General features: G+C 37.0%; 1 protein-coding gene across 2 annotated transcripts in view; it reads right to left on the bottom strand.

Moving 5' to 3' along the window:
- Positions 1 to 24,095, bottom strand: part of fer (fer (fps/fes related) tyrosine kinase) — a 41,294-nt gene that overhangs the window by 11,509 nt on the left and 5,690 nt on the right. The window contains exons 2-12 of one of the 2 annotated variants that reach the window (XM_017682868.2): positions 20,548 to 20,824; positions 19,615 to 19,788; positions 19,434 to 19,533; positions 16,861 to 17,044; positions 15,935 to 16,072; positions 15,708 to 15,827; positions 15,059 to 15,181; positions 14,245 to 14,434; positions 10,494 to 10,589; positions 10,204 to 10,407; positions 727 to 849 (exon numbers count right to left, since the gene is read on the bottom strand). In XM_017682868.2, the coding sequence (XP_017538357.1) occupies positions 727 to 849; positions 10,204 to 10,407; positions 10,494 to 10,589; positions 14,245 to 14,434; positions 15,059 to 15,181; positions 15,708 to 15,827; positions 15,935 to 16,072; positions 16,861 to 17,044; positions 19,434 to 19,533; positions 19,615 to 19,788; positions 20,548 to 20,757 (1,662 nt within the window). In that variant the 5' untranslated portion in view covers positions 20,758 to 20,824. The remainder of the gene's footprint in view (positions 1 to 726; positions 850 to 10,203; positions 10,408 to 10,493; positions 10,590 to 14,244; positions 14,435 to 15,058; positions 15,182 to 15,707; positions 15,828 to 15,934; positions 16,073 to 16,860; positions 17,045 to 19,433; positions 19,534 to 19,614; positions 19,789 to 20,547; positions 20,825 to 24,095) is intronic. The other variant, XM_037533440.1, reaches the window with a different exon arrangement.

Here is a 24,095-nt window from a genome sequence, read left to right as displayed (position 1 = left end):
AAAGTCGTGCATGCACACACAGAGACATGTCTAGCAATTTCTTGCAACTAATGGGTTTGTTGTATGAATGAACACCATGATGTGAATAATAGAGATTTTGTTCTTTTTTTTTTTTTTTTAATTTTACATTGCTCTTGTCTTGTACTGGGGTTTTGTAAGCATAAGCACACACTGTGCTTTATACAATTTTGTGTCATACTTTAATTAAGGTGCTGCAGAATGGAGTTGGCAATCGCATGGAGCAGCTGGCAGAAGTAACAATATATATATATATATATATATATATATATATATATATATATATATATATATATATATATATATAGACACATGCACAAGTTTTCATAACCCTGGTCAAAATTCATGTTTTGCCATAACTTTTGCCCAGTCCAAGTTTTTATATATAGCTAATGAACAATAATTGTGCATTTAAATGTGCAAAAGTGTGTCCTCAACAAGAGGATGTGTACTTATTTTTACTTCAACAACGCATGACCAATGGTGGCCAAACTTTTGCATACAATGATAAATACTGAATGCCTGATACATTTCAGAAAATATTAGAATTAAAATCTACTCTAAGGAAATGAAATCCATACCACTACTTTATAGCATGTAACAGCCCAAACAACTGACAGATGATGAAAAGAGAGATTAGAGAAGCAGTTACCAACTCGCTGGAACACAATAATAAAAAAGAGTGAAGGGAGCAGAAGAATGTACTACCTTTATGACAGGATTTAAGAGCACAACTCCAGACTTTTTGGTAATGACTTGCTTCGTAGTGTAGTGGTGCTCAATCAATTGTGGAATAGTGGGGAATCCAGTGCCTTCAAATCGGTACTGATTCTGCGAAACAAAGGTGGAAGATGTCAGTGTGAGAATTGCATTAAGATGTATTTATAGACATTTAAATTGTTTGCTGTGAGCACTGTCTTTGTATTGTGGCCACTCAAAATCATTATGCTCTGTCAAGCTCTGCCTTATTTTATCAATTGAAATGGAAAAAGTGGCAAACTTACTGTTCTTTGTAATCTTCTTTCTTATTAAGTTGACTTTGAAAAGCCAAATTTCTGTTCTTTGGAATTTTCTTATTATTATTAAGTTGGCTTGGAAAACCAACTTACTATTCTTTGAAATCTTCTTAAGTTGGCATGGAAAAGCCAACTTACCGTTCTTTGTATTCTTATTATGTTAGCTTGGAAAAGCCAACTTACTGTCCTTTGTCAGATTATGGACTGGTGGATATCTGGAGATTGCAGAACCCCAGTAGTAAAGAATATTCAAATTATTCCCCTTACCACTCCCGCATAGACTACTTTTTGTCTAACAATTCTATCGCACACAGAATAATTCATTCAAATATTAATAGTATTATTATATCTGATCATGCCCCAACTAGTATCACTTTTCTAGCAGACTATCAATCCCTACCTCCAACCCAGATGTTGCTTTACCACTACTTTACTCAATGTTAAACAATTTCTAGATTATTTTAAACAGGAATGGGCAGCCTTTATTGAAACTAACGAACATCCTGACATTACAGCTTGCACACTTTGGGAAACAGCAAAAGTTGTGATGAGAGGAAAAATAATTTCATACTGTTCAAAAAAGAAGGAAGACCTAGCAAAAGAACAAAATGTGCAGGATGAGGTGAAGAGATTGGAACTTCTGGCCTCTCAGACAACTACTGATCAGCTTATTAAAGAACGAATGAAAACTAAATATGAACTCAATAATATAGTACAAAAGAAGACTGAACAGGCTGTGCTTAAACTTAGACAACAGCAATTTGAATTTGAGAATAAAACTGGAAAATCTTTAGCAAATCAATTAAAACAGTAAACCAATAAATCAATAATAAGAGCAATCTCAGATCCCTCAAGTAGGATCATTCAGGACCCCCTAGCTATCAATGATGTATCTCTATACTTCTGATAAGAAAGCCTCAACGGAAGAAACTGAAGCATTCCTGAGCAGTGTCTCCCTACCTACACTACCTACATCTGTGTCAGAATCAATAGATAGACCTCTTTCCTCTGAAGAAATCACGAAAACTCTTTCTAATGCCGAATCTTAAATCTCCAGGGCCTGATGGCTACCCAGCAGAATTTTACTAACAATTCTGGCCTCTTATTTCACCACTCTTTTTAAAAGGTAATCTCAGAAATGTTCGAAAGTACACCCATATCCTATCATATGAATACTGCTCTTATCACACTTATCTTAAAACCAAATTTAAAAAATCTAGAAGTTGCTCCAGCTACCAGGCACAGTTGTTCTCTGACAGCTTGCTCATGACCTTTGAAAATACAATATACCAGATAATTGTCACTTTCAGTATATACAACTTAAAGATGTTCCAAAGAAAACAGTTAATAGTTTAAATTTCTGCAATCACACTCTCCCTCTCTACTTAAAACTACACTCCCTTAAACCTCAGAAAATGTTATCACAAATATATGAATTTATAGCCTCGAAGGACAACACTCTCTCACTACTACCTGAAAAATGGACCTCAGATATAAAAGAAACATGGAATGTCAACTGGCAAAATATATGCAGTGACATCTTCTCTAGGTCCACCAATTAAAAACTCCAGCTAATTCAATATAAAACCCTTCACAGGACATATATTACAGCCTCTAAACTATACCGTATGGGATTCAGTCACAGTGATAAATGCCAACACTGTCCAGCCTTAACAGACAACTATTATCATGCTTTCTGGAATTGTCCCCCGATCCAGCAGTTTTGATCATAGGTCATAGACAGGCTATCAGAGATTTTAGGCTTTGTCATCTCTTTATGTTCCATAGTAGCACTACTTATTGACCTTTCCACACTTTCAGCACCCAATCACCTCAAATCCTTTGTATTCATATCACTTACCATTGCCAAAAAAGTTATACTGCTGAGCAGGAAGGACAGAACCAAAATTTCAATAAAACTTTGGCTTAACCTCCTCACGGATCACTTGGAAAGCAACTTTGAAAGACTTACAGCAAATTTAAAAATAACACAAAATCATTCAAAGAAACCTGGTCACAATTTTTACAATATATTTAGAGCTGACTTCTCTCTTCAAACTCATCAAGAAAGGGTTAAAACCCCTACATAGGATTTGATAACTACCCACGTTATGATTACATATATAAAAAAGAAAGCATTACTTATTATTAATATTATTTTAATAATGTTAATACCAAATTTTGTAAACTTTTCATATATAACCACCAAATTCTGCACAAGCATTCTCATATACCTGAATTGTGCACTTTTTGGACCGATCCATGCACTTTTTGTAAAATGATAATTAAAAGATTTTTCCCCCACTGAAAATGAATGGCAGAATTTTCAAAACATTCAATACGAGGCCACAAGTGATTTCAAAATGCACACCTCACACACAGACTCATACACACAGCCTAAAGCATAGCAATAACAAGAAAGGAAAAGTTTGTAAATTAACCTTCTAATTATGTTAAAACGATAAAATGAGGAGGACTTGTGATGGATGCTATGCTTGTGATGGTGTGTTGTTAAGACCTTACTTGGCAGTTGCTATGGTATACAAGGTGGTTGGTAAAGTGTTGCTAGGTGGTTGGTATGATGCTGTTAGGTGGTTACTATGCTACTAAAAACACTGGTACCTTAAATTCACTGCTTCATAAAATTCATAGCCACCTTAAATTTATTTAGATTCATTAGAAATCCATTGCCACCTACTGATACCATGATTCCACTGCTACTTTAAATTCACTGCCACCGTAAACCTTATGCATTAGCCTGTAAGCATGTAAGTCTGTGTGTACTGTTTATTTTTCAAGCTAATTTAATAATAAGAAGAAGAACAAGAAGTAGAAGATTACAAAGAACAGTAATTTGGCTTTTGCAAGCCAACGTATTAACAGTAATAAAACTAAAATGGCACTATAAAATAATAATAGTAATAGAAAAGTTCTAACAGAAATAAAACAGTACCAACAGTAATGCCAACACATCACAAACACACACTACACAAACCACAATCACACACCACACACACAACACAAACACACATCACACACTATAAGATAGCAATATATTTAAAGCACCAGTGAGTTTAAGGGAGCAGTGTATTTAAGGTGGGAATGGCTTAAGGGTATAAGTAAATTTTAGGGGACAGGGAATTTAAGGTGGCAGTGTATTTAAGGTATGAGAAAATTTAAGGAGGCAGGGAATTTAAGATGGAGGTATCGCTAAGGTATCATTAAAATTAAGGTGGCAGTGGATTTAAGATTTATGTAAATGTAAGTTGGCAGTGGACTGAAGGTATCAGTTTATTTAGGGTGGCAATGTATTTAAGATGGTCAGTTTGAGGTATAGGTAAAATTAAGGTGGTAGACAATGGAATTAAGGTAGCAAAAGATTTAAGGTGGCAGTAAATTTAAGGTAATAGTGGACTTAATGTATCAGTAAATTAAGAGTGGAAGCAGATTTAAGGTCTCAAAAATTTAAGATGGCAGTGAACACAAGCTTGCAATAGATTTAAGGCATTAGTAAGTTTAAGGAGGCAATGAATTTAAGGTAGCAGTGGATTTAAGGTATTAGCAAACTTAAGGCAGCAGTAAATTTAAGGTGGCCATGAATTTAATGTGTCAGTGGAATTATGGAGGCATTGGATTTAAGGTATGAGTGAATTTAAGGTAGTAATTAATTTAAGGTCGCCTAAGATATAAGATGGAAGTGAATTTAAGGTGGCAGTGGATTTAAGATATCAGTGGATTTAAAGTGCCAGTGGATTTAAAGAGGCATTGGATTTAGGGGAGCTGTAGATTTAGGGTAGCAGTGGACTTAAGGAAACAACTGATTTAAGGTACAATGAGATTTAAGGTGGCACAGAATTTGAGGTGTCAGTGGATTTAATGTATCAGTAAATTTAAGGTAGCAGTGGAATTATAGAGACATTGTATTTGAAGGAGCAGTGGTTTTAAGATAGCAGTGAATTTAAGGTAGCATGAGATTGAAGGTGGCTGTGGATTATAGCAGAAATTGATTTATAGTGGCTTGGGATTTAAAGTAGTTTTTTTTTTTTTTTAAGGTAGGAATAGAATTAAGCTTGCCGGAGATTTTAGGTGGCAGCAAATTAAAAGAAGCAGTAGACTTAAGGTACCAGTGTATTTAATAGCAAAGCAACCAACTTGCTACACCTTTGCAACAACCTATGCAACTTAGCAACACAATTGCAAGCATCTAGCAACATCTTATAAAACACCCTAGAAAACACCTTGGATACCATAGCAACCATAAAATCTTTCAAAATTTTGAAGTGACATTAGCTGGCTTACTCAAAAGCTTGTTCACGAACATTTCCTTTCTAGTTATTATTCTGCACTCACAGTTTAAACGGTTTCTTCTCCCAACAGTTTTTGAGGCAGAACCAATAAAACTTTTCAGGACCTTTTCAGGACACCCAAAGTGTTTTTTACTTTTTGGACCGATCAGACGTACATTTTTCATACAGTGGATGTTTAACCTCCACTTTATCACTTAGCAAATGAATGGCAGAATGTTAGAACATTCAAATCTGTCACAGGTGATGTTACAATGCACGTCTCTCACACTGACACATGTACACAGTACATACAGATACACATACTTAAAGCCTAATGCACAGTAATAAAAGCACAAACGATGGGTTTAAGGTATAAATGATTTAGGCTGGCAGTGGACTTAAGATAGCAACAAATTTTGGGTACCAGTGAATTTAAGACAGCAACACATTTAAGACCATTCAAGGTAGAGACAAGATTTGAGGTAGCTCAAGGTAAGGTTAAAGTAAATTTAAGATAACATTGGCTTGAAAGTAGCAATAGATACCAGTGGATTTAAGGTAGCAGTAAACTTAGGGATACAGTGGATTTAAGGTACCAGTGTATTTAATAGCATAGCAACCACCTACCAACACCTCAGCAACAGCACTGGACAACATAGCATCAGCCTAGCAACATCTAAGCAGCACTTTAACATTTTTATGTTTTAATGTAATTAGCTGGCTACCTCAACTTAAAGTTAACTCAAGAACTTTCCTTTTCTAGTTAAGTTGGTTGAGAAAAAAAAAACTTACTGTTCTTCATAATCTTCTCCTTCTTACACTCAAAAAAGTACATTTCGAGCTAGAACTAGGGTGTTCAATTGATACAGCACTAAATTTAAGGTGCAACAGAATTTAAGGTAGACCTTCAAACAACATAAAATTTAAGTTGGAACTCTCTTTAAGGTAGTAATAAAATTAAAGTGACATAGAATTTAATGTGGAGCTGCAATTAACATAGAACTAAATTTAAGGTGGCGTGGAATTTAAGGCGGAATTCTCTTTAAAATGGCACTGAATTTAAGATGGAACTGCAATTAACATGGCACTGAATTTAAGGTGGCACTAAATTTAAGGTGGGACACTCTTTAAGGTAGCAAAGAATTTAACGTGGCACAGAATTTAAGGTGGAACTTCATTCATTCACAATAGCACATAGCAATGAATTACCATCCACTATGGATACTGCAATTTCTGCTTAGCTACATTTTGGCAACATTTTAACGACTTTAAGTCTTCAACCATATTAAAATTTTAATGTCATTAACTGGATTTTTCAAGCAAACTTAAAGATCGTTCACAGACTTTTCTTTTCTAGTTATTATTATTCTGTGCTAAAATTTTGTAAACTTTTCATCATCCACAGTTTTTGACATAAAACCACCAAATTTTCTAAAACAGGAATAGTGTGCTTGTACTTTGTGGACCGATCTGACATATAGTTTCGGGAAAATGCATATTCAAAAACGAAAAAATTTTCTCTTTGGAAACAAATGATGGAATGTTAAGAACTGGCCAAGTGATGTCACAATGCACATTCCACACAGACACTCATACAGTATGCACACAACCATAAAGCACATAACACATCAAACACACACCACAGTCAATGCAACACACCCACCACAAACATATAAACCACAAACAAAACTTTGCAGGATCGTAGGTCCACATAATGTGCTTGTGCTTTTCTACGAAATCTGACGTGGAACGTTAAAAACCGCCGCAAGTGATGCTGCACACCACAAACGCACTACACAGCACACACACACACACCATACAAATGAGACCATACACACAACACAACATATATACACATTCTACACACCACACAAACTCTACACACTACATACAAACACACAACACACCATAAGATAGCAGTGTCTTTAAAGCAGAGGATTTAACATTTCTATCAATAGATTTAAGTTACCTGGGGATTTAAGGTAGCAGTAGATTTAAGATAGCAGTGGATTTAATGTATCTGTACATTTAAGTGTCAGTGGATTTAAAGTTCAAGTGATTTAAGGTAGTAAGATGTTTAATGTACAAGAACATTTAAGGTACCAGTGAATTTAGATGTACCACGGCTGGGATAGGCTCCAGCACACCCTTGACCCTGAGGGAGAAGCGGCTTAGAAGATATATCACTGGTAGCAGAGCATTTAAGGAAGCTGGATATTTAATGTGGCAGTGTATTTAAGGCAGCAATGAATTTACAGTATTAGTGGATTTAAGGTGGCATTGTATTTAAAGTAGAAATACATTTATGGCTGCAGGAGTTTTAAGGTAGCAGTGGATATAAGGTTTAAGTGGTATTAAGAAGGCACTGGCTTTAAGGTAGCAACAAATTTAAGGCACTTAAGGTAGCAGTATATTTAAGGTAGCAATGGATTTTAAGGCACTGTATCACATGATTTAAGGCACCAGTATTTAAGGAAGCAGTGAATTTAAGGTAGCACTGAATTTAAGGAAAAATATAGATTTAAGATCACGGGAGATTTAGGGTAGCAGTGGACGTAGGGTTTAAGGGGTGTAAAGGGAGCGGTGAACTTAAGGCATCAGTGGATTTAGGGCATCAATGGATTTAAGGTGGCATTTAAAGTAAGACTGGATTTAAGATAGAAATGCACTATATTGCCAAAAGTATTTGCTCGTCTGCCTTCACACGCATATGAACTTGAGTGACATCCCATTCTTAATCCACAGGGTTTAAAATGATGTCAGCCCACCCTTTGCAGCCATAACAGCTTCAAATTTTCTGGTAAGGCTTTCAACAAGGTTTAGTTTATTCTTCCAAAAGTGCATTTGTGAGGTCAGACACTGATGTTAGATGAGAAGGCCTGGCTCGCAGTCTCCAGACTAATTCATCCCAGAGGTGTTCTATTGGGTTGAGGTCAGGACTCTGTGCAGGTCAGTCAAGTTCTTCCACACCAAACTCGCTCATCCATGTCTTTATGGACCTTGCTTTGTGCACTGGTGTGCAGTCATGTTGGAACAGGAAGGGGCCATCCCCAAACTGTTCTTACAAAGTTAGGTGCATGAAACTGTCTAAAATCTCTTGGTCTGCTGAACCTTTCACTGGAACTAAGGGGCCAAGCCCAACTCCTGAAAAACATCTCTACGCTGTTGGCAAAAGTTGGCGATCTCTGTGCACTATGCGCCTCAGCATTCGTTGACCCTGTGTCATTTTATGGGGCCTACTGTCGTTACCAATCACTTCCACTTTGTTATAATACCACTGACAGTTGACTGTGGAATATTTAGTAACAAGGAAATTTCACAACTGGACTTGTCGCACAGGTGGCATCCCATCACTGTACTATGCTGGAATTCACTGAGCTCCTGAGCGTGACACATTCTTTCACAAATGTTTGTAGAAGCAGTTTGCAGGCCTAGGGGCTTGGTTTTATACACCTGTGGCCATGGAAGTGATTTGAACACCTGAATTCAATTATTTGGATGGGTGAGTGAATACTTCGGGCAGTATAGTGTATATTTAAGGCTACAGGAGATTTAGGGTAGCAGTTTACTAAAGTTTAAGTGGATTTGAGGTGGAATTGAATTAAATTACCAATGGAATTAGGATATCGGTGGATTTAAGGTGGCAAGGGATTTTAGATAGCAATGGATTTAAGGTTGCAGCAGATCCAAGGTAGAATTGGATTTAAGGTTTATGTGGATTAAATGAGGCATCGGATTTAGGGAAGCTTTGGATTTAACATAGCAATTAAGGTAGCTAGAGATTCAAGGTAGCAGTGGATGTAAAGTAGCAACAGATTTAAGGTACCAGTAGAATTAAGATTTTTTTAATATTAATAAAGATTAATTTAATTTTTTATAATAAATATTCAATAGTTTAGTTGCTGTTCGATGTAGCTCTCTTCATGCTTTACTCTAAAAGTTACAAAAAAGTAATATAAAGTATTTGTTTTAAAAAATAATGACATTGCTGTTGTTTAAATATTAGAACTCCTAAAATACACTGCATGTAAAAAAAAAAACAATTGCTTGAGCCAGTTGAAGACATGATACACAGGCACATGTTTGTGCACTTGATCAAGATGGTATCACCTCAGCTTCATTTTGGGACAGGAAAACCTTCAATGCATGGAGACATCACAAGTTAGACATAAATGTTCCATAAACATTTAATGCCTGTTGTGCAGTCTAGGACACTTCTGTTAAGGTCTTTAATTTTGCTCTGTTGTTTTTCATAATGTTTAACGTACATCTCAGCTGTCTAATTTTAACTCAGTTATGTCTTTTTTATTAAGCAACAGTTCTGCCTGTGGTGCATAGAAGTATGCTTAACAATGAATGGCGTTGCAGTGTTGGTTGAGTTCATGTAAATTCTGCCTTCTCATTGATGCATAAACAATCTTGCTATTATTTTGTTTCACTATAGGGTGGAAACACTGTAGTAGGTAGGGTGAGAACTGCACAGCTGTCAGCAATTGGCTTTAGCCTGAGGTTATGACATTGGAAGAAGTATCAGAGGTATATGTTTAGTAAATGCATCTCTCAAGTTGGCCTAAGCACTTTTTCACAGACCTACCCAAAAATGTATTTCTGCCTATGCTACTGATCAGTACATGACAAATCCTGCCATTTTGAACCCAAAGTATGTCATAACTGGTTTGAAGAAAGTAGATCATATATGTAAGATCTTGTAAGTCATGGGATTATGATGTGTAACAGACATCCACTAAGAAGCAAAAACAGTTAAAACATATTTCTTAATTGCTGAATTTGAAACCTACAGCAATTCTAATAATTTTACTTGTCTGATCTAACAATATAATGACCCACCATGTGTTTTGCATTAACTGGGCAGTAGTACTCACATCAGCAAACTGAATGATGAAGTGTCTACGTTGGCCATCTGAGAACACAGAAAGCACATACTCGCCGGGTTTGCCATGGCTTTCACGCACCAGGAAATCTCCCTGTTGCTTGAGCAGCTCCTGAGCTTCTGTACGGGGTATCGCCCCATGGTACCACTCCTGCTCCCCCAGTGGCTTCTCACTGGTGGGGATAACATCAAAAAACTGGGGAAAGACAGTGATCAAATACTGACTTTACTGTAATTCACTGGGAACCTAAACCTGCTAAATTCCTAAGTAAAAGTCCTTACGGAAGATGAGCCCAGTACAGACTTTGGTGACCGTATTATGCCAGCGATGGAGTGACGGAGGGTGTCAAACTTTGATATCCTGTCTTTGTTTTTATCCTGGAACATGAAGAAAGGTAAAAATGAGAAAACAGTAGAACAAAATGCATATTCACTATAGCTGACACATTCTCATAGAGTAGTTATTTATTTCATTCAAACGAATAATTAAATTAACCCAGGTCATATCTGTGCCATAGAAAAATGCACAGAAAGGACAGAAGATTTATAAAATGTCAACTGGAGACAAATTACACAATTTTTCAAAAAAAGAGTCTACATTTTTCAACATTACATAGAAAACTACAGAACATATTTTTCCACTGAAGACCTGTGGAGAAGTGAGCAAACAGTGCCATCTTGAATTGTCTTAGTAGAAAGATGCTTTCTAGTAGAAGATACTTGCAGGAAGATCATTTTATATGCCTCACTTCCTATGATACATGCACATAATAGCAATACTGTTTTATTCATACTTGGTTTAAGAAACGGGATTGAGTTAAAAAGTTTTACGAGTTATATAAAAGAGTAGTACGTTTCCTAACTTAACTAAAACACAAAATGCTCCTGTCAGTGCTTTTATCTAGTTCTGACAAAATGTTTAACATGAGTCTGCACCAAGGATACATTTTTTGCACAACTATATGAGGGGCTCTTAAACACAGGTTTCTAATAGCTATTGCAAAATGGTAGAAAATAGGTTACACACTTTTTTGTTCCATTGGTACCAACATTCAGATCAAGATGAATAGCGTAGCCTATCACAAGACATGTATTTTGTGCAATGCTATTAGCACTCTATATTTATATGACCACTAAACTTGCCACCTTGTTTCAATGTTAGGCATTGAGCAGGTGTGCCAAGTTTGATGTCAATTGGACAATGCCTTGTTGTCATAGCACTACTCTCATGAAAATATATAATCACAACGTTCGACTAATGGTACAATTTAAACACATCTAAGTGCAAAGTGGCTTAGTCTGAAGAGTGAAATATATTTGTCAACATGTGCATTTCTTTAATGTAAACCAACCAAGAGATATGTTCACTTCACATAATTTCTATATGATTACACTGTATATGATTATATATGATTATGTTGTAGTGCCCCTGGAGGTCAGTTTAGACCACAATTGACGTGCTTCCTCAGAGTACTAATTTGTATGTTTGTACCACCTTGGTCTCAATCAGACAATATGTGTGTGAAATACAGATAACTGAGTCATAAAAACTCAGATGGACTCAGATGACATGCTGCAGATAAACTGTAGGACTAGTTCAATGTAGGTCAAATTCAAACAATGTCCATTTGTAGAAAAATGCTAATAATTAATAAATGATTTGCATTGGCCAAGTTGTCACGCTCACTTTAGAGCATTAATTGATACTAACTCTTCTTCTTCCTTCGGCTGCTCCCTTTAGGGGTCGCCACAGCAGATCATCTGCCTCCATCTTGCCCTATCCACTGCCTCCTCTACTTTCACACCAACCATCTCCATGTCCACCTTCACTACATCCATAAACCTTCTCTGAGGTCTACCTCTTCTCCTTCTACCCAGCAGCTCCATCTCCAACATTCTTTGACCAATATATCCACTATTCCTCCTCAACACATGTCCAAACCATCTCAACCTGGCCTCTATGGCTTTATCTCCAAACTGCTCCACCTTCACTGTCCCTCTGATCTGCTCATTTCTAATCTTGTCCATCCTTGTCACTCCCAACGAAAATCTCAGCATCTTCATCTCCGCCACCTCCAGCTCAGCCTCCTGTCTTTTAGACAGAGCCACAGTCTCCAAACCATACATCATAGCAGGACGCACTACTGTCTTGTAAACCTTCCCTTTCACTCTTGCTGCCATCCTTCTGTCACACATCAGCCCTGACACCCGTCTCCACCCACTCCATTAATTGATACTAACTGAATGTTTATAATCTATACAGTATAAGATTTTTACTCATTTTGGTGTTTTAAAACATCAGCGCCCCATTCAAATTATATTAAAATCTACAGATTTTTAATATGGGCAAAATAGTTGTTTTGTAGGCCGTGACATAAGTAATCAGGAGAAGAAATAATTTTTTGTCTCTATGATATACGATACAGAGTCGCTGGACCTAAACATACAAAGTTTTGCTATAGTGCCACCATCACCAACGAGCACCAAGGAGCTTGAATGCCTGAGTAGCAGGAGGGATTACTACCGTTTGACAAAGTTTCATGTCTGTATGGCTTAATTGGTCTATTGGTCTGCAAGATTCGTTTTAGTAGGGAAAAAGAAGAAGAAAATCCGAACAATAGGGTTCAAGTACTTTGTGTTTGGACCCCTAAAAAAAAGGTCTGTGTCCAGTGTGTATAGTTTACATGTGGAAAATTGCACCCAAATATTGTTTATGTTGTTCTTCCATGCCGCATTCGGTGTGTAACATTAAATTCCTGAAATGATAATATGATGAATGTTCATGTTTGTAACTACAGTGTAACATCCCAAAGTTGCAAGTTTATGTTTAAACTGCGTTATGTCATGTTATCTTGGTAAGGACTTTTAAAGAACTTTAAAAGAAGAAGATAAGATTATTGAATTTATGGGATTTTAAAATTCTTAAATATCAAAATTGGTATCAATCTTAAAAATCCTACATCTGTCAAGCTCTAGCCCTAGCTATCTTTTCCTGTACTTTTTTTGTGTGTGTTGGTGTTGAGGGCTTTATAGGTACTATGCGAAGAGAGAAAACCCTTGTAAAGAGACGACGTCTTACAGCAGGGTGTGCATCTACTTCACTGAGAGGTTCTTACATATTAGCATTATCAAATAAATGTCCAGCAGCTACAAAGTAAGTATTAAAGGGACCAATTTGTCTTTGAGTGAATTAACCGTCTTCCATAATTTGAAGGAGTTTGAAGATGAATTAGAAAATAACTGAACACAAAATTCTGCTTCAGCTTTCCTAACTTAGGTAGTACATTTATTCCTTAGCTGCTTGAAAGTAAGCCATTGGTCTCTGTCACCATTTCTTTGCGAGAGGGCCCACGCTTTATTTCTTGCATTGACTAAGGAAAGTATGTGAGTTGAACCAGGGTTTTATTTACCATTTTCTAACATTTTTATTAGGGGTACACTCCAAATATTCTAAATTTCTTTTAACCATAATTCAAGAGCCTAAACTTTTTAAGCTAGTGCTTCTAGCTTAAATGCATTTGATAAGCTTTCTGCATTTGATAGGGCAGAGGTCACTAAAGCAAGGTCAAATACATCTACAGAAGTAATTCTGTCAGATCTGTTGTATAAAATTTTGTGTATTATTGTTGACTTGGTGTGGTCACGCAAGTTTGGTTGGGGTGCCTCTGTAATTACTTGCATGGAGTGAACAAATGCATTAATTACACAATTCAAATCAAAATCCCCAAGAATCTGCATTTCCAAGTGAGTCCCAGATTTCTCAGTTAGTCAAAGATTATTTTAACCTAATCGAATTAATTACAATATCTGCATTGTCTAAAATTAAGATAATTCAAGGTTACTGATAATGAACATCAGTTTTCACTCACCTGTGAGCAAAAGTATGCAGAGTACATTGCCTACATGTGTAACGTATTGCTGAAATAAACAGCCTACTGAAAACAAGCTACACAGATGCTTAACATTATCAAATGTCTTAAGGAAAAAATAAGTCATGTGTCTTCTGGAAGAAAGTAAAATCACAAAACCTTACCACTGAATTGACAGAGCGTGCATCCTCTTCATAGTTGACCACAGGCGGAGGCTCCTTGCCCTCATTCTCCTTCATCTTATGCTCTAGCAGCTCCTTCTGGCAGCTCAGTTTGGCCTGAGAGCAGCGGAGAAGCTGCACTGTCTGCCTCAGCTCCTCCAAAGACTGCTTCTGACTCAGCAACAAAACCGTGCTGAAAGAGAGATATAAGCAAGCCTTAGCAGAAAGTGGGTACTGTGCATTTGTGCCCAGTATTTTTAGAGTGCATGAACAGAGTGATAAAATCTCAATAACATTTGCGGGGTTACACAGAAAGTCTACAAATATGCTGAGGCAAAGTTGTACAAGTGCCTCAAACAGTGCTTGGAGTGATAATGAGGAAGAACCTAATTTAAAGAAAAGGTTTGTCAGCATGAACAACCTTTAAAACATTTAAAGAACCTTTGCATAATGTAAAGGTTTTATTTAAATTTAAGGTTTCTTCCCAGGACTTTTGCATTATGTGCATGTTTAAACTGTAAAAAGGTTTCTTTGCACTCACATAATTTATTTACATAAATAACTATTAAAAGGTTTTTAGGGAACCAAAAGTGGTTCTTCTGTGGCATTGCACAAAGATATCTTTTGGGAACATTTGTTTTAAGAGTGCACATTCATGAGTGATAATCAAGCCTACACTTGATTATGAGAGACTCCTTTACAACAGCATCTTTTTTGTTTTGTTACATTTGATAAGAAAAGGCACCACACCTCAAAGCAATAGACAACTGGCAAAAAATAAAAGAGGTACAAGCAAAATGATTAGGGTTCTACATACTCAGACTTCTTCTCACAGGTTTTAGCAGACTCCTCAATTTTGCTCTGCAGGTCTAGCATGAGGTCCTCTTTACTGCGCAGACTCTGCTGGGTTAGCAGCAGCTCCTCGGTTGTACACTTCAACCTGAGGACAGATCACATACACATGGCTTCAAATAAAAGTTGAAAGCTGACCAGAAATCAATAATAAACAATGTGTTATTGTCCAATAGACTAATGAAGATGTTTCGGTGAGACCACAGCTAACTAGTCCAACATTTTTAGATACACAGCTGCACTTCTGAGCTTCGGTCTTAAGATAAAAAGGAGGTTAAAAAAGGAGATGAGGTGGATTTTGATCCTGCCAACTGAAATCTGAAAATATCTGTTAGCAGAAATGGACAGATGTGCAGCTTTGTATCGTTGTTTTGTTTTTTGTTTTTTTATTCCCTCTAACTTAACATAATTATTTCATACTGGTAAATATCTCTGCCTTCCTGAATTTTTTAATTGCTGTTATCTCCACCAAATATGATTTATGCCTTGTATTAATAATTTTAAAAATATAATGTGTATATATCAAATAAATGATTGTTATTACTATGAGTATTTTTACTATTTACTGTTACATTCTGATTATTATTACTATTATATGTGGACTCCAAACTCACAATGCTTGTAAACTGTCCGCAGTCAAATTATTCCATAGGATCTCATTGGCTTGAAGATTCTCTGTTTCCTCTAACAGTGAAACATCAAATTCTACGTTTGGTTCTTTGGTTCCAGGTGACCTAGAAAATAATAATAAATAATAATAAAGAAGAAGAAGAAGAAGAAGAAGAGGACAAAGAAGAGGAAAATGTTTGTCAGCATTGCATCTGCAGATTCTTTTACTTACCCATACATTTCAATGAAGTTATCATACTCTGATACTGGATCAATTTGGTCAATGGATGTGTGTATTTCTTTGTGGACCTTAACTATTTCATCAGTTAAGAGACTGGTGATTTCACTGTACTCTTCCAGAATGCCTTTCCTAGAATAGAGAGAAAGAAAATCTGAGTTGAACTGTTCGCTGAATCCTGCCTATGAATAATGTAAATTGTTTGTTTACTTAATAAATCTGAACTAGTTCTTACCCAAACAAATAATAAATATAACTGATATGTATAACAATAAATTCAGTTTTCTGAAAACCAAATCAATCTTGAGCTTGAGTTTAATCATTGAATATTCTCACATTCAAGGCACTTTGGCTTTGGGTCATTTCAGTGACACCTGCTGCTTTAAAAGTCATCCCACTGTTCTGCACTTAGATTAAACTGAGATTACTGGAAGCTCACTGATTTAAAACAACAGCTTAAGAAAAAAAAAACACCCACAAAGGTGTTGTGCTCTAGCAATCTAACACATACTGGACTAGTTTAAAACAGGATCTTAGTTCTGTACCAGTGAGTATAGGAAAAAAAGATAAGCCATCCAACATGTTTATAAAAGTCAAAGTACAGCAACAAGGTACACTCTACAAGGTTAAAAAAAACAAGTTTTTGTGGTATTTTAATTCAAGGCTGTCCAATGGTAGACACCCCTGTTGGGTAATATTCACTTTTGTCTTAAATGTTTCAGATATCTGAAAACTACTGATCTGTGAAACAGTCCTGATGTGTTAGTTACCCTGGATAGATATTTCTTAAACTCAGCAACTTTCTATTTTCAATTTGATTTAAACATTGACTAAAATTAATAAAACCCAGCAGAACCAAACTAGTATAATTTATTAAACACCATGCAATGTGGTCACTTTTAGCTAGATAATGGACTTACAAAGTGCTGATCATCTCCTCCTGCATCTTCTGCAGTGAGTCGAGAAGCAGGGGCAGTGCACTCTCGTGGTAATGCTCCTGGTGCAGCTGTGCGCTGCGCACCGCCAGCACATACTGGTTGTGCAGGTTGTGCAGCTTCATGGTGGCTTTGTCATAGCGCTCGCGTGCCTTCTCTGGCTCCCTGCCTAAGGAAGCGACAGGGCAAGTTAATGACCATATTTCAAGGCTAGAATTTACTGTGCTGCATAACTAGATAGATAGATTTTATTAAATTCTTCTATTGCAGCAGTACAAAGCACAGTAAAGACCAAAGTTAGACAAAATTAGACACATAAACAGAAAGTAAAGATAAATAATAAAATATACTAAAACAATAAAAATAATGTGCAGTACAATAATGAGAAGTAAATTATGTGAATACTATGCAGTTGACAATGCAGTGGCGCACGTCCCCTCCAGCGCATGAACTAGTGAGCTAATAGTAATAGCTAGTAGCTATTAGCTTTTAAATTTAGCTTGAGGTTGTTTTATGCATTTGCTAAATAAACAATGAAGACAAAGATGAATAACATTCAAGAATTCACTGCTTAATGAATTTTCCTGCTAATACAAAGGATAAAAAAAAAACTTCAATGTATTTTTCCAAAAGAATGTGCAAACCTGTGATTTTACAATCACAGGTCTTTAATGAAACGGAGGTAAGGCAGCACCTCTCTCTGCTCCTGTGAGAGTCTCGCTGTCCCCTGAGAGCAGATACTTTTTGTGTAATCACTTAATTTCAAGCAGTGACCCTTTGTCCAGCTATCCTGTGTGCTCTCGGAGAACTACCCCTAAAACCATTAGTGAGTGGAGCCAAACCTTCGTGGAGAACAGAAAACTTTGCTCTCCTGTGTTCGCCGGCGGCCTCGGCTAGTATACCGGTTTGGGTACGTATCTTACCGAGATGAATCTTCTTCACAGTGAGCCGACGCGTTTCCTCTTCAGATGCTCCATAATGGAGGATGTGCTCCGTGCCAGCTAAACTCGGCTTTACAAGCAGCACAGCTGACAATCTTTTTTCTGAGTTTAGTTCCCACACTTTTGAGATTTTGTTCTTGAAGCTGCCATTGCGCTGTTGTTCCCAGTGAATGCGAGAAAGACGCATAATGACGTCAGCAACTAAGCAACTACTAAATTAGTTGCCAACTAATTTGATCTTCGATTTTAATTGACTAAGTCGAATAATCGTTGCACCCCTAGTGCACAGTAATGTGAATGGAGAGCTGGAATGTCCAGCTGGTGCCCAGTGAGCCTGTCCTGTCAGTGGCTCAGTAAGTAATAAAGTTCTAGCACAGTGACAAGGTCACTCTCAATCTGGGAGCATCACAGTTTCACCAGCAGAGCAGCGGGGGCATTAAGTGACTTGGCCAAGGGTAGCACCAGGTATAGTTAGTCAGTCTGCACTACCTTCCGCTTAATGGATTATCTCTTCTTTCACTAATATACCGGCCACCCCACCTGCCGAAAAGCACATTGATGGATTTAAAATGATGGGGAGATACTGTGATGTCTGGTTAATGTCTATTTATCCTCTAACCTGAGGACAGTGAGGCTGACAGAATTTTAGCGACAGATGCTTTCCTAGGTTACGGGAACACACTAGCATCATTCAACTCCAAATCTGCTGCTTATTTAGTGCATAGTTGATTTTCACAAAAAGTAAGTTTGATGTGGTTTCCTGTACTTAGAAAAGAACAGAAGCCACTCTACATGGCCAAACATACATAACCCCCCCCCCCCTTTTAATTAGTGGTTTAGCTCTTTCAACTACATCCATTGCTATCAGTTGTATAAAACAAAACATTCAGCTTCACACTCTCTGTAGATAATCACTGACAGCAGAATGGGTCTTACTAAAGAACTCAGTGACTTTTTAACATGACACAGCAATAGAGCGCCACCAATCCAAGACAGTTCATCAAATTACTGCCCTGCTAGAGATACCATGGCAAGGGCTGTTATTTTTAAAGTGGAGAGATAAGGGTCTCTTTAAAGGAAAACACTAAATGTTTAAATCTAAGCAGCAGTACCCTGACCGGCTACCCGTGGAGCTGCTGTAGATAGAGGTAATCCTGTAATAAAGACATAGCTGCTTGAAAAAATACTTCAATTACTTCAGTGAATGGTATTTACATGCAATCAGTTTGTACCTGTGAAAACTACACTCATACCACTACACCGGTAATGTTTCACCTCAAATGCTTCCCTCAGTAAACCTAATTATATCCCTGAAAGAAAAAAATGTCCAGATTTGCTCATTTAAAATACCTGAAGAACAGACAGAAGAATGTGTTCTACAAAACTGTGTATTAATGTGTATTGCACATTAATGTTTATTGATGCAATTCAGTGAGTGTTCATTGGCTTCTATTGTAAATGAGTTTTGAATCAACAAGTTTTCTGTTCTTTTCTAAGTACAGCAAAATGCACTGAAGGGGAATGGAGTATTCCATTAATGAGTGGACAAAAGAAATACAATAAAATTCTCGGGCTCGAGTACACGAGTTTATAGAGGTAGATAAAGGGAGACCTTACCTTTAACAACTGCTTCCTTGTATTTCTCTCTGGCACTATGAGCATCCTTACTTAATTGTCTGTAGGTACCCTTCATCTTCTCAAGATCGGTTTTTGTAACCTAGACACAATAAAATCAAGCTGCACTAATCAATGGTTTCAAAGAACACTAGCTCAATGTTAAAGTCAGTACTAGACTTGCCTTATTCAATTCAAACTCGATCTGCTGATGGATGCTCTGATAGCTCCTCTTCACCTGCTGCTTGTCTTTGATCATCATGGTGAGGCGGTGCAGTGGGCCAGAGTTCAGTTCCTCAGCATGAGACTTCATGATCTTACTCAGCTGCTCTGTCTGCTGTACCATGTGAGCCCACGACTGAGGGCAACAAGAAAACAAGAAACATCAAATAATACAGTATGTTCAATACTACGCAGTCTGAAATTTAATGATACTGAACTGTTTATAATGATTTTCAGACAACCTGTCACAAGGTTTTCTCATCACTGGATATTTGCTTTCTGTATTAGGCTATGAAGCAGGATCAAAGATTCATGTACAGTTGTATGCAAAAACTTGTAAAGTAAAAAAAAAAAAAAAGATTTTTACAAATCTTTATATTGAAATATAAAAATAAAACAGTAATTGTGACATATTCAAATCCTTGGACACACTTCCAATTGTAAAGTCTCAGAAACTTGCCCAGGGGCGCCCAATGTTGTGTGTACAACTTTAGTTCATTTTAGCTTCCCAATGATGTTGTGTCTCAACTAAAGCCCTTCCCCACACCACTCTGCTTTTGAGTGTGTTATACTAGGTGGGCTTGAGGAAGAGGGTTAACAGTTCTTTTTAAGATGCCCTTAATGAGAAAACACAATGGCTTATATAGGACAATGCCATTTATCCCCCCGTGAGACAGTTGTGCGGTGACTAATCCCTTGTGGCTGATCACAGCTTGACTGGGTTTCAGCAGTATAACCCAACCTTTCTCTTGAAAGAAAAAAAAGTGCCTTAGTTGGTTGCTCTAATTTTAGAACTGCTAACCATCAAACCAAGCATTCATAGAATAACAAAGAAAATATACATTCTGTACATTATTCATGCTGACATAGAGTCCCAAGGAAACACAGTAGTTACCTTGGAGATGGTGCTGATGTAGTGGATCTGGGAGGAGTTGTCATGCTTGTCCACCTGCTGGCAAATGTTGAGCAGGAGTGAGGCGTACTCCTTGTCACTCTTCACACGAAGTGTCATGAACCGCTTTACTGTCTCCAGCAGTTTCAGCTCCCAGTCCTGCAGCTTGATCAGGCCCTCGTGGGAGTTCCGCAAGTCCTGACCGAACCCCATTTCAGTTGCAAAGCAAACAGTTTGTCTGTCACTCACCAGGGTGACCCTCAAGTCTGCATTTCTCGTGCTGCAAGGTGGGGGGGCAAATGATAGAAGTTTAAAGGACACTCCATTTAAACAATGAATAAAAGTTGATCTTGGCAGTTAGCACAATGCCAAATATTGAAGAGGCAGTTTCACCAAAAATGCCAACTTGAATAAAAATAACCAAGTTTGCAGATCCAGTTACAAACTTTAAAGGAGACCATAGACCACTGGCTTTCAAGCTCTGTTGATTTTTCCTCTACTACTGCTAGCCACAATTGCATTTTTATTTGTATTATACCTTTGTGCTTATCTCTAATGATTAATTATTAATATTTAATCTGTATTTAATTATTTTCAGGAAACAAAAACCTGTAAATCTACAGGTTTCAGAATGAATCTTCTAAGTCCATCGTCTGCTCTCATCATTTTTAGCCTTTCCATTCATCAATGGGACCACCCCTGAGCAGGTATAATTATATATTCAATGATTAAGAGGTGTGTCCAAATACTTTTGTCCATATTGTGTATCTTTAAGCTTATCGTTTGCTGCCCAGTTTGTGTTGGTCATTAAATTTAATCAAGATACACGATATGGACAAAAGTATTTGGACACACCTCTTAATCATCGAATTCAGGTGTTTTTTTCAGTCCCATTGCCACAGGTGCATAAAATCAAGCACCTAACTATGCAGCCTGCCTTTACAAACCTTTGTGAAAGTACAGGTGATTCTAAAGAGCACAGTGAATTTTAGCATGGTACTGTAATAGGACATCATCGTTGCAACAAGTCAATTTGTGAAACTTCTTCCCTCATAGATATTCTACAATCAACTGTGGTATTACTGAATTATTATTATCAATATTAATATTATTAATATTCATATTATTATCATCAACTGTGGTATTATTTAAAAGTGAAAATGTTTAGGAACCACAGCAACTCAGCCACAAAGTGGCAGACCGTGTAAAAGCGCAGTGCAGGGTGAGTGCTAAGGCGCATAGTGCACAAAAGTCACCTACACTCTGTTGAATCAATAATTGTAGAGTTCCAAAACTTCTCTGGCATTAACATCAGAAAAAAAAACATGCACCAGGAGCTTCATGTCATGGGTTTCCATGGCCAAGCACCTGCACACAAGCAACACACCAACCACAACGCCATGCTTTGGATGGAGTGGTGTAAAGCATTCAGCCACTGAAGCAGTGGAAACGTATTCTGTGGAGTGACATTACACTTTATCAGTGTGATGGATGAGTTTGGGTTTGGTAATCCCAGGAGAATGTTACCTGCCTAACTGCACTGTGCCAAGTGTAAAGTTTGGTGGAGCAGGGCTATGGGGTTGTTTTTCAAGGACTGGCCTAGGTCCCTTAGTTCTAGTGAATAGAAGTCTTAATAATTCAGATACAAAGACATTCTGGACAACTGTATGCTTATAACTTGGGGAAAACTTTGGAGAAGGCCCTTTTTTGTTCTAGCATGACTGTACCCCAGTGCACAAAGCAAGATCCATAAAGGCATTGTTGGGTGAGTTTGGTGTGAAAGAACTTGACTGGCCCACAGAGAGCACTGACCTCAACCCCATCAAACACCTTTGGGATGAACTAGAAAGGAGGTCACAAGCCAGGTCCTCTTGTCCAAAATAAGTGTCTGACCTCACAAATACTCTTCTGCATGAATGGGTAAAAATTTCCACAGACATACTCCACAATCTTGTAGAAAGCCTTCCCAGAAGAGTGGAAGCTGTTATCGCTACAAAGGAGTGACCAACTCCATATTAATGCGCATGGATTTAGAATGAGATGTCATAAAAGCTCCTATAGGTGTGTCCATATAGTGTAGGGGCACCTAATAAAGTAAGCAGTAAGTATATATCATGGATTTATCTCAGAAGCTTTAGGAAAAGTAGATTTTTTCACAAGATGACCAGTAACATATATCACTTCATTTCACCAAGTATGTTACATGTACAAGGACTTTGTCTTGGTGAGTGCACACATGTATGACATGTAACATACTAATCAGGCCAGACAAGCAAACAGACTGTTAACAAGAACTTGGCTAAGAAATTACACAAAATTAAAAATACAATAAATAGAATAAAGAATAATGATTAATAAAGAGGAGCTAAAGAGAAGTCTGTATATCTGTGTGCAGGCTGAAGGCTTAAAGAACGATGTCACTAACAGCCACTTGAGGGGGATAAAGTACTCGGTTGCCTAGTATTAAGTATTTACCTAGTATTATGGCCATATTTAGTGTTTAGCAAAGATGTCATGCTCTCAGTGACAAATTTTAAAAGCCCTAATATTAAGACTTCTACATTTTGTAAGGTCAATTTTAAAAATTAATTATTGCAATACACTCAAACAAGAAATATTTGTACTACAGCCTGGACAAATGCAGCAGATTGATGCTTAATTACACTGGTCATTAGTTGTTTTTAATTCTCAATAAAGCCCCAGAAAGCTCATTAACTGTCTATACCTTCTGCTCCTCTCTCTCATGCGAAAAACAGATAACAGTGTCACCACAGAGAACAAGAAAGATAGACCCTTTCAAAAAATCCATTTGCTGACCAATCTTTTAATCACCAGTATTAGCCATAAAGTTATGTAAATTTACAATCAATTTACTGAATCAGCAAACAAAAGACTGCTAGCTACAAAGGGTAGAATTACTAGTGACCACACAGTAAAAGCAATACAGTGATTTAAAAAAAATTGTGATATGCAAGTATTCCAGTATTATAAAATGTATACTCTTTCAAATTATGCCTCCAAAAGAAAACTTTATTCTATCTAATGATACTTACACTTTTTAATCTCATTTTCATCACACTTCAGTATTTCTGAAGTAATATTGTACTTCACAGTTCTATTTTAAGTCAATATTAAAAAACCTAATTCAAATGTGATTTAGTGTAATAGTGTATAGTAATAGTGTAATAGTGTAATTTGGTCCTGATTCCTGCCTGGACAAAGAATTGAAACAAAAGGACATTCGTATGAAAACTGGAAACAGAGATTAAAAACAAACAAACAAAACAAAACAAACCAAAAAAAAACAATACTTGGGCCTCTTTGTGTCAACCCAAAATATCATGATCATTTTTTGCATTGATTTTTTTATACCACCCTTACTGACTACTGTGAAGTCTTGCCTGTTTCCCTTTACCTTGCATGAATTGCCATATTAAAACGTGTAAAAACCACATAGCCCAACAAGTCACCTAAAACAGCATAATGACAGTGAAAGCTGACATCAGATAGTTATCACAATGGTTTATTTTCTCAGGTTTGATAAGTTTGGA

This window comes from Pygocentrus nattereri, chromosome 23 (assembly GCF_015220715.1).
Source record: "Pygocentrus nattereri isolate fPygNat1 chromosome 23, fPygNat1.pri, whole genome shotgun sequence".
In the NCBI taxonomy this organism is placed as follows: Eukaryota; Metazoa; Chordata; class Actinopteri; order Characiformes; family Serrasalmidae; genus Pygocentrus; species Pygocentrus nattereri.
Note: the sequence above shows the minus strand (reverse complement) of the source record. Positions and strands in the feature narration are given on the sequence as shown.